At 30.6% G+C, this 12,169-nt stretch overlaps 1 protein-coding gene across 1 annotated transcript; it reads left to right on the top strand.

Annotated features, from left to right (window-relative positions):
• The first annotated feature begins 1,865 nt into the window (after positions 1-1,865).
• Positions 1,866-2,489, top strand: LOC119688346 (coiled-coil domain-containing protein 43-like). The gene has a single exon (XM_038103025.1). It carries the CDS (start codon positions 1,866-1,868, stop codon positions 2,487-2,489), a length of 624 nt encoding a protein of 207 aa, XP_037958953.1.
• Positions 2,490-12,169: the final 9,680 nt, after the last annotated feature.

Below are 12,169 nucleotides of genomic sequence, written 5' to 3'. Positions count from 1 at the left end.
TATGATGTATAGCACAAGATTTGCTGCGTACTCTGCGCTGTCAATAAAATTCACAATCCATTTCTTCTCAGCAATCCTAGTCAATCTTTTTATTTACTCGAGTAGATCTGAAGGCTTGATGCAATGTAATGTGATTAATTCATATCGTAAATATATATCTGTTTAAAAACTGGAACTTTGTGTTGTTAAAATTCTTTTGTAGGTCCCAAGTATATTCTGTATTTCTAGTTTTTCATCTCTTTTCTATATCCAAGGTTCAAGTGTTGTTGTCGCCGTTTCTAGATAATTTCTTATTGGTATTTTGGTTTAAACGTTATAATTAGTTAATTAATGAACTATACAATGAAATAACTAATATCTAGCAATGATAGATTTTCTATTAAATCTATTCCCAACGCTGTATCAATAATAACGAATTATCAATAACGAATTATTTTCAGAACTGTATTCAAAAGAAGGTATAAAGTGAAACTCGCTTTATACTACATTCACACAAGAGTTTTGTTTGTAATCTTAACTGTCAATTGTTGTTGCTTTCAATGCAAAATGAAAATTTTTGACAACTAAAATTACAAACAAAACTCTCGTGTGAATCTAGTATTAAAAGAAAGTTCGAACTTTGTTGTACATATTTTTATATGTCAAAGTCAGTTTTGGTAACTGGTTTTGAGCTCAAAGTCGATTTCAATCAGCAAAATTCGTAATATAAACATGATATTCGATTTATTGTCATTTAAGAAATTGACGAAATGAATTAATACAAATTTTAAAAAGTTTTCGTAGTATGGACACATCTTCAAATGTAAACACAAAAATTGAGTCTAAAATATTTGAAAGATCTAAACATATCTTTTGACACGACTATTAAAGAGAAAAGGATATTTGAGTACATAACTGTAGGACTTCTTTAAGAATCAAATCAGTTTATTACTATATATAATCTAGTATTTCATTTGTGAGTCTCAAATTTGTTTCTTTTTTTATGCCACATCTGACGGGTTCAATTGATTTTATGTATCAATATTGTAGACGGGGTTGTATACTAATTAATCCTTAGTGGTGAACGTGTTTAGTATTTGCTACCAAGTAGTATTCACTGTGTAAATCTCTTTGACATATGCAAGAAAGTTTTCCGCTTTCCTGTTAATTCCTCCATTTTACAATTACCTATACAAAGCCAATTTTATTTATTTATTATTTAAATGAAGCAAATGTGTCAGTGTAAACACCATATTTCGTGCAAAATTAGTTTTATATTAAACATGTCCAATACTATATGTTGGTCAGAGTAGCAGTTCATTGTATACGTTTTACAAGAAAAAGAGGTCGTTACGGTAATTGAATTAGAAGTGTTTACATATCCCATATTAATTGAAACAATTTGGCAAACATTGAATAAGTTAGTTCTAGAGACCCTCATACAGAAAAAACACGTTGGAAATGAAAGTTTAAATAAAATTTAATTCAATATTAACTTTAAAAAGAAGCAGGTGAAAATAAGCCTTGCATAATTACTGTTTAACCATTTTTAGATTAATATACTTAAAATTTTTATTTCAAATTTTGTTTAATACAAATGTTCCTCAAAAGTAAATATGTAACATTAAACATGTCACATTAAACATTAGTAATTGCTTTCAATAGTGAGTTTCTTTGGATTAAACTTAAGTTAATGGTACTTGCTTGCAACAACTTTCAAAATATATCATAGAATATTTAGGGAATATAGAGAAAATTATAAACTAGTCAACACTGAATAACTGTCAAAAAACAAAGTTTCTTGACAGTTACAAACTATATTGTTATAATAAAAACTGTTTGTTAGTTAGATTGTTTTGAAAATATCTTGCAAACAATCACTCGCTATGGTAAAAGGGAGAGTGAAATTTAAGAAGTGGCTCTTTGAAAAATTGCGCGAATGGGAAGCAGATGAGGTGATTTTTGGTAATTACATAATAGATATGTTGGAGAGCGACGGGCCAGAGGACGAGAAGGTGGAAATATTGCAGGATCTCCTGAGTGCGATCTTAAGTGAGGATGCCACCAACTGGGTTAGTGCCGTACTTCAGAAATTCGATGAACTTGGTCTAAAGGAAAAGGAGACATTAAAACCTTTCGTCACTGAAGTTAATGGTCGTGTGCCTAAGTTGCTTGAAACTCAAAAAGTCCATATGGCTCCTGAAAAATGGAAGTACACCAAACTCGAGCAATCCATTCGTGATGAAATCGTTTCACGCTACTCATCTAATACTGTCGTTAAAACTGATAAGCTTCAAGCTCGTAGGACTCGTGCATTAACTAGCGTCTTCTCTGACGGTACTGAGTTTTATGATGTCGCCCAACTACAAAAGGAACGCAGAGAAGAAGCACGTCTTGCCAGGGAGGCCCAAGAAGCAAAGCAGCCAGACGAACGTGAGGTGCTTAAACAGTTGCGTCAGCAAAGAAACGAGAAGCGTAGAATGGAAAGAAAGGCGCGTCTAAAATTGTGATCAGCATTTATTTACTGAAGACGAAATGATTACAACGCTGTTTATAACTAATCTTCATTCATTTACATACTAAATATTGTAACACAGACAACATTTTAATAAATACTAAGTAAGATATAATTATTTATTTTTATATGAATACAATATTCAAAATAGTTATACGTTTGTAACTAAAATATAATACATTCTTTAGAATTAATTATTAATTTGATTTTTAGTCTAATATATCAAAAAGTAAAACTAAAAAACTTAATTTTAAAAAGAAAATTTTGTGTTGCACTGAAGTAGAGTGAATACCTTTATTTCTAAAAAAACTGAATTATTGATCAGTGATCTTTGAATATACTTCCCTGATTTAATTATTGGAATATCTTCTCTCAGACTATAAGTACCAAGGATTGCAGTTATTAGTTTTATTTTTAATGATGCTAATACGTTGGAATATTTGAATAATTTTCATACTCTCAATCTCAATCTATCTTTTGAAATAGTTTAATCTATGTATAGATGTGGTCTTCCTACATTTCCTTATAAATAATTCTGCCTAGGAAAACTTATTCTCTTATTCATTCGTCTAATGTTCTACCGAAAGCATCGACAGCCACAGTGCGGGAACTTAAACCACTAAATGAGAGGGGATAGTTGAGATAAAGAAGTCTAGTATAATTAAAAAGGGTGCAAGGTAAGTGGAAGGTAGGGGCTGGAACTTAAAACTCTTTTTAAAATAAAGTAGTTTAATTATAAAAAATTTTTACAGATACAATATTGTAGATATTAAGAAAGTTAAATAAATTAAGTATTTAAACACTGCACTAAACAATTTTTCTATAATAAAACTTATGTATTTAAAAAGTATGGTTATCATATTCGAAAGCTTAGTTGGAACTGTTCTGTCTTTTAGCTCACTTCTAATTCTTATATATATGGTAATAACCATTTATCTTAGTTTATCCATCGGTAATTGGAAATAGTTAATCATGCTTATATTTCGTTGGTTTTCCCTCAGAAAAAGTGGATTGCCAATCCACTGTTTCTGTCATCGTCTTCACATCATGTCATTAATCAATCTCTTCAACATTGATTTGCCTGGTATTCTGTACATAAGGCCAAGCCTTTAAATATGATGAGCCGTCATAATTTGAACAATATTGTCTCCTTAATTCTGCCTCTTACTTAAAACAGTAACAAGACTGAACCAAAAATTCTTAGTACATTTTTTCTTTAATATATTGAGTTGTTAATCGCATAAGTATGCAGCCCGTAGATCTCACACATATACTCTGCAATCGGATAAACTAGTGTTTTAGTATCACGTGCTCAAAAAAGGTTATGATAAGGAACTCGTGTCATGACGTCAGCTAATAAAAATTTATATATTTGAACTTATTGATATTTCAATTTAGCGGTTTTAAAACTCAATTAAAAATACTAAACCGGTAGACTGACTTCACTCTTATGTGGGTCCCTGAACATCGAAGGGAGCGAAAAAGTTTACAGCAAGGCTTACTGGTCATTCCTTCTAATCATTGGTGTATAGAAATCCACGCAACGAAACTGTGCATTAAAGAATAAAGAAACCTTTAAACATCCGGCTTTGGGGTTAAGAGGAAACAGCTTTTTAAGAAGCTATCTCTTTGATAGCTTAGACTGTTCAACGGTAAAGCCGAGAGACCTAATAAATTATCTAAACTCAACGGAATCGATTTGCTCTGTATTCTTCTATCTTAGGGTTTCATACGAGGAATGTGGTTGCATAACCGCGAAAAATCGTTAATTGAGGTATAGGGAAAGTTATTTGATGGCCTGTAATTGAAACCAATCAATCAACTAATGAATAAAGTTTCTCATTATTTCTAGCAAAAGTATGTTGTCGACAATATAGTTGACAATGACATGGTTTAACAGTTTATGAAAGAATGGGAGATATCTTTTAACTACTTTCACATTAAACTTACGACTATATTTATCCTTTTCAGTTTAGTATCAAAATTATGAATTATTATTTACAGATAAGTTTTCAAAGAATATTGGTTCTCTTCATCTAGCTGTCAATTGAATGAGTTGATCATCGGACTAGTTCAGCTGCTATTATTATGATTACTACAAGACATAGGTACATCAGAATTGCAACAGCTACAGCAATAACTTTATACGTACATGTTTGTCGCCTCCGGGTATTGCAATTTAAGTTCAATGATCTTATATCCTTACAACTATACAATTAATTCAACCATTTTATTTCATTTCATCCGCACGATTCAATTTGATCCGTTACAATATGAAATATGGTTGTCGTTCTTACAGATGTTGTTGTTGTTGTTGTCGTTCCATGTCAGCCATTCGCATTAAATTGCACTCGTATTGATGGAATGGAATGGATGCATGCTCTGAAAAACGAAGAAAATGTATATGTAGAAAAAGTTACATATAAACACAATCGTTTAGCCTTATTCCCACTTAACAAAATTGCATTTTACTGGTTTTCAGTTTCATTACAAATGCAAAAATGCAATATGACCGCCATTATTATAGCTGCTTCTGCAATTCCTGTTGGTGCTGCTGCTGCTGCTCCTGCTTCTAACTTATCGTTGCATTGCTGCTGTTATGGTCGTGTTGATACATTTCTTTGGCTGATACAACAGCTATTATTGAGCTCATGTATTTTTATATTTGTAGATCTCTGCTGCATTTGTCCATCTGCCTGTTGACTATTAAGCTGATATTCGTTGCTGCCATTGCAGTCAGTGCAGATACGCGAATGAATAATCAGTAATGCGTCTGCGTACTCGCACACTTGATTCAGATACATTTGACTGGACTTCAGATGTTCTGGTTTTTGATTAGCTTATTTGTTAGCCCTTTTCCCCTTTTCATATTTGCACTGCGTCAAGTGAATTTTGTAGCCATCACTTAAGCAGCCATACGTCGATGATCGACGACCGACAATCGACGATCGACGATCGAGTTCTGTTTATTATTGAAAATCTATTTATTTTGTGCAAAAACCAATGCGAATTTGAATTTAGCCACCGGACCATGCATGTTTAATTTAAAAACATTTTTATGAATTTCTGTCTCTTCACTGGATCGTTGCTTTAGTATCTGCAAGATACATTTGCTTGTCTGTCCGCGCATATAACTGACTGTCTAACTATTTATTCTTTTATATGCCCACTTATAAATGCTTCGGTGGATGTGCTTATGGCGGCAGTGCGTTCAGCTTACCGTCTGTCGGCTTAGCCGTCTGCTCTTGGCTTATTTGTGCATTTATCTCCTTTGCAAATATATTTGTAGATACATATATGCACATATGTATCTGCTTTTGGTTTTATTGCCTTTTCTGCTCTTGGAATGGAGTGGCAACTTTGATTTGCGCTGCTTTAACGCTGATGTATTCCCATAAGCGAAATCAATAAATTACGTGACAGGAATATGAATACGATCGGGCTAAATTGCCAATTGTGTACCAGAGCGTACATTGATTTGGCATGGCTTACCTGTTTTCATATGAGTTTTGTACTTTGTTTCATATTTATTTTTACTTTACTTCTTCTTTTCAAGTTTGATTGATTCAATCAATATATGAATTTATATCGTTTGCAGATCTGTGGAATAAATTATATTCGACTGTGTAACCGGGTTTGTTTTTTTCTACCTAGTCCTCCTCGATGTTGTTGTACTTGCTCTTATATCTTGAAATATTTTCTTCTGAAAATTGCATCGGAATGGGTGGAGTGATCTGTTCGTACGCGATAAAGGTGGAGACATCATTTCCATGTTGTAGATATGCAAGCAAAATATTGTTTTATTACTCCATAAAAGGATCGATGTGTAATTTGATAAATTGTTTGAAATTTTTATTAAATTATTTTAAGGCTTGAGGAAATTGTATGTAATAAAATTCTGTTTTTGTTTTTCGCATAACTTTTAAGAATATTCTCTTTTTGGTATTTATGAATAATTCTGTTGAAATGCAGATCACTGATTTATTCTTTTGCTTGTAATTTAAGTTAAAAAGATGATTATAAAAAACGGCTTTTGTGGAGAGGAACGCATATATAACTGGAATAAAATTAAGTAAAATTGCTAAGGACGAATTTGAAGTTTTACTCTCAAGGAGTTTCTATACGAACTTAATTTTTTACTCGGTTTACGATTACTGATAGCCATTATATTTTTCAGTATGAAAAAGTATATAATCTTCTTAAATGACAATCGTCTATGTTGAAGCGTCCTAACACAATCTCAGTGAATGCCCTAAATTAAGTAAAAACAGACTTAAATACTTAGGGAACAAACTTATAGCTCTTCAAAATACATGAAAGAATACCTACAAGACTCTAAGATTTATTAAAAACCTAAGGATCGGTTAAAAGAATTAAGGTCAGCACAATAGAATAACTGAATTACGGTGTTTAGTAGTCTCCACTTTATCGGCTAATAGTAATAAAAAGAAACTTAGTAAATATTAAATATGTACTTCCGATATATATAGTAATTTCATTTACCTGAATATAAAAATGCAACTGAAGAAAGTCAAAATACGTCATTTTATGAATCAAGTAAAGATAAATTATATTAATATAAATAAATTGTATACTTATTAATATAAATAGATGTAAATAAATAATAAATTAAAGTATATTAAAATTTTAATTAAATCATTATTCAAGGCGTTCATATAACGACTGATCGAACAAGTTTTTGTCTCCTTCGAGAGTGATAAATTCATTCGCACGTTTCGGTAATGTATAAATGTCGCATTTTAAATTGTCTTAAATTATATTATCTTAAAGCCGTAAAATAGGTTTCTGTTTCGGCAATTACTTTTTCATTGAAACGAAATACCCATAGGATCTGTACACAGATGCTAGCCACTGGGAGTCAGTCTTTCAATTTAAAATGCAATTGAGTATTTTTGGTATCATAAAGTAATTCTTTATATTGTATAGTAGGTATAGCATGCTATATCAAGTACATTCAACTTTCTGACTTGGAATCTCAGACTTTAAAAATCCTAACATTGAACAGAATCGAAGCATTTGAAATGTGATGTCACAAAAGTATTCTAATGATGACGGACGGACAAAGTTTCAAATGAAGAAGTTCTAATAAGATTGAGACAATATAGAAAAGTCCTAAAAGCTATCAACGGAAAAAAAACGAGGTATTCTGCTGCAATTGATTGTAAAAGGCAGATTCGAAGCAAACGCGGCATAGGAAAAACCAATGTCTTGGCTGAGGAACATCCGACACTGGATTGACTTAAGAATGATTGTAGACTTGGTACATACTGCCGCATCTGAAAGAAAAGCAGTTGGGTGAATTGTTGAACCTATACATGAGACACATTAATTTCGGTGACGCTACGACCACTAATTGTATGCGATCAGTCGTAATAACAAAAATCAAGCTCACTAGAATCCGCTGGGCGGCTTTTGGGGGTGAAGAAAAATGACAAACAAACCTGCTTCGAAAATCTGTTGTGGAATATTATATAGTTAATGACAGTGTACAGATCATATCTGCGCTGTAACTAGTAGTAGTATATTTAGGATCAATGAGGAGAAAGTTCATTGATCGGACAGTGGATATAATTTCCATGACGAGGAAAAGAGTAGAAAAAGTAGTAAAATATTTTGTAGAAAAGTTTTCTTAAAAAATGTCTAATAAAACTAGTTGAATATATATAATAAAATAATATTTATAAAATGTAAATGCAATAATAATTACTGGATTGAAAGTATTTAGAAACAATCAAGGAACGATTGATATAGCATACAAATCACAAGGCAACTGTGATTGGTAGTGATCGATTGATATCAATCATGTTAAAAATTATTATTAAAGTGTTTTCAAATTATTATTTATTTAAAAATATTGTTTTATATTGTTTTATTTATTTATAAAACAATATTAATAAAATTAATATATCCTTACCGATTTCCAAATTTTGAAATTTTTTAGTTTAGATTAATATATATATATTGATTAATTAAATATTTATATTAATATAGATATTTATTAGTCTAGCCTAGTATAGTCTTTATTTAAATAAAATTAAAAATAATGAAATAAAAATATGTTAATAAATAAATTAAATTTTGATTAATAATAATTATTAAAAAATTAATTTATTATATTTTTAAATAAATATAAATTAATTTTAAATGTAAATTTAATATAAATATAAAAAATAATTTTTTTTTAAAAAAATATTTTTTTTATATTTAATAAACATTATTTTTAAGAAAAAATATTAATTTTTAAAAAATATTTATATATTATAGAATTTATTATTGATAATTAATTTTCTTCTATATACACAAAAAGACACAAAAAGACTTATTTTAAGTTTCCAATAAGTTTGCTATATTCAAATCAGATTTATTTTGTTGTTAATATATATCGCTTTATGGCCTTAATATTTAATTTGCTTAAAGTATGACATATCTCCACTAGTTCTCAAAATTAATCTTTCATCCATCATAAAGTATTAAATGATTATGCAGGTGCAATATATTTCCGAGATAGATGTTGAGATTGAGCATTATACCATAGTTGGCAAAGTTCTACCAAATGTTTTAATTGAGAAACCAAGTCAATGGTAGCGATTGTTTGGCGAATTTTATGTGTCTTGCATATGATTGACATGAGCATATATGAATCTCATATACTTGGTTCTCATATACTTCCTTGTTGTTTGTGTAATCCATATGAAAAGAGCATATAATTGTTGGCAATAGATGGCGTGAGTAGTTTTTTGTTAAATTAATTAATCAATGTAAAAAGTGAAAAATTCTAAAGTTTGATATTAAGAGAATAAGGATATATTAGCATATAACGTAATAGAGAAACTCACAAGCAGGAAGCATTGAATTTTACAAAAACCATTGTCGAAATCGTCTTCTAAAAATAAAAGATAATAATTTTGAAAAATATTCTGAAACAAAAAAAAATCAAAGAACTGTTCGATAATAACTATGGTTTTAAGAGCAGTATTGAAACCTTGATCAAGTGAAAGCCTTATGGTCAACTGAAATGGAAACCAACGGCTTGAAAAAAAGTGAACTCTGCACTTTGCAGTCGTTTGATTTTTAGGAAAAAAAAGTTTATATTTAATTATTATGATGTTTTATGTTGAAATATTTAGGGAATTTTGTAATGTCAAAGATTAATAATCTAGAAATTATTTCGTCTTTATTGCAAATTTAATTAATTTATTTTTTATATTTATAAATATATTTTTATATTGTTTAGTATATAATTAGGTTATATTAAGTTTTGACTGTTGTAAAACAGAGAGCAATCAACTTTTATTACAATTTGCTTATAGGAACACTTTTATAGATCCAATACACCATCAATGTGTAGATAATACCAAGACTTTGAGTTATAGTGCTAAAACTACCATTACTCAAATACCATTTCTTTAATACAAAATACAGTTTTAAAACCTAAAAAAGATATCATTTTGTGAATCAAGATGTTGTTCTCCATTAGTTCACAACTAATTATAAATCCACATAGCTTGTCACTTTTTCTCAAAGTATGCATTGCAAAATGAACAACAACTTCTTTCTTGAGTTTACTTTTGAGATCCTTTTTATACATTTATCTTTTTTACTATACTATTGATAATGTAATAGATTTCCTAATATTTCAACTTTTGATTTTTTACTATTAGGTACAACCCGTAGGAAAACCAACGCTTTGGTTTTCTTATGATTTATGGTAGCTTAATAAGAGACTTCCATATCTAGCTGTAAATAACACTTTCATAGAAATTTTCGGCTGTAAGCAGAATCATGTTAACAATATCTCATTCAAAACAAATAAGATCAGAACAAACTGATTATTAAATGGGTGATAAAAAAATCTTTTTGCCTCAACAACAGCGATTAAGGACGCTAACAAATTCTTGTTCTTCAACCGCAAGAAAAAAGAAGAGAATGCAGAGATGTGATATGCAAAAGCTATGCGGAATCATTATTACAGCACAACATGACTGCAACTACTATCAGCAGAAATTAAACATCCTTTAGACTGCTGTTATGACTGCTGTACAGACAATAGAATTCACTGAAAACTCAACACTATATTGGGTTCTCCAATTAGTTATTGAAAATCAAAAACAGCAATGTACTATAAAGCGCAACAGCTTGAAAAGCTACTCTGCTTTTGTAATAGAAGAACAAGCCATTAGTCTTTACAGAGAGAATACGATAAGATCCATCATGTAATACCACTGATGCATATCACTTTCTCTTCTCTTGTAGACAGCTGCTTTATTATTATTACTTGGCATAAGCAAACCTGCAGTTCGTGTACTTACTGAAGTACTAATGGGGCACTGTGTCTTCAAAGGTGGCGAGTTTTAACAAGTGGATTATGCAGGAGTTGTCAAGATAAAGAGGATGTAGAATCTATCAACCACTTCTTGTGTCACTGTCCAGTACTGCAGACAAGCCGACTTCAGTGTCTTGGGGATTGCTTTTTGCTGGTCTGACAGAAATAACAAAAGCAAACTTATCGGATCTCCTAAACTTTATCTGAAAAACCAAATGATTTCAGAAGGATAGTGATCTTTAAGCGTATCACAATGGTCAACATATGTCACCGAGTGGAAGTGCTGATAACTGTCAGCACGCGCCTTTTTAGCCTAACCTTACCCACTTGGGATATATTTGGGATTTCCCGTATTACTTAGGATATGTAATTTCATTGTTGTATAACCTGGTATTTGTTAGATAATAAGATTAAATTGATTGCACCCATAACCATAAAAAAATGTAGTAAAGTTTGGAATTGAGAATGCATTTTTAATTTTTTGAAAATTCGTTTTGGTTTTGGCATATCCTGAAAAAAACTTTTGAACTTAAGTACAAAAATAAATTCATTTCAGTTTGTAATAAATTTTAAATGTATGAATATAAATGAAATTTTCCAGCGCATTGGTTGTTGATATTCATATCTTCTTTCACAGTGAACCAATTTTAAGTTGAACTCCTGTGAGGAAAATAGACTGACTGCTAGATGTACTCTAACATAAAAAGAACAAGCAAACGTCTCCAAATAAAAAGAAGTAAAAATCATGTAGAATAAATTGTCAGAAAAAGGAAAAATCACTTGACACGCAAATATGAATAAACAGGAATGAATATTCATGCGCGCATATAGTCAAACACTCATGCGAATATGAATTTGCAATACTTTTTACTGGGTGACGAAACTCTTATCCATGCATTTTGGGTTAAAATATCCATGCATTTTGATATGCCCTATATAAAATGTTCAAAATATTTGAAAAACTGGCAAACGATACAGTCATATATGTTTCAAGTCCTCAAAGCGAAGAGTTTAGACCTAGTAAGGTGAAGCAGAAACTAGGTTAATATATAGTACAAACAGATAATACCTTGAAAAGTGGTCTGGATGCAGATCGAATAAATGGCGAATAAATGGAATGGGTTAAAATGGCGACATAAAAGAAACACTTCTCGAAGTAATGCGATAGCGATTTCGAGGGCGAATTAGCCCCCGGATATTGTAGTCCCTATACTACATATTAATGTTAAACAGCCCAGACACACCATTCCGACTGCATTTCACCTCCTCATCACAAACAAAACAAAAATGTGTGTATGTATATATATATATATATATATATTATATATATA

This window comes from Teleopsis dalmanni, chromosome X (genome assembly GCF_002237135.1).
Source record: "Teleopsis dalmanni isolate 2A chromosome X, ASM223713v2, whole genome shotgun sequence".
Classification (NCBI taxonomy): domain Eukaryota; kingdom Metazoa; phylum Arthropoda; class Insecta; order Diptera; family Diopsidae; genus Teleopsis; species Teleopsis dalmanni.
The sequence above is the reverse complement of the archived record's forward strand: the minus strand, read 5'-3'. Positions and strand labels throughout refer to the sequence as shown.

Bases quoted from the DNA above. Each gene is read 5' to 3' on its own strand.
- LOC119688346 (XM_038103025.1), top strand. From the start codon at position 1,866: ATGGTAAAAGGGAGAGTGAAATTTAAGAAGTGGCTCTTTGAAAAATTG.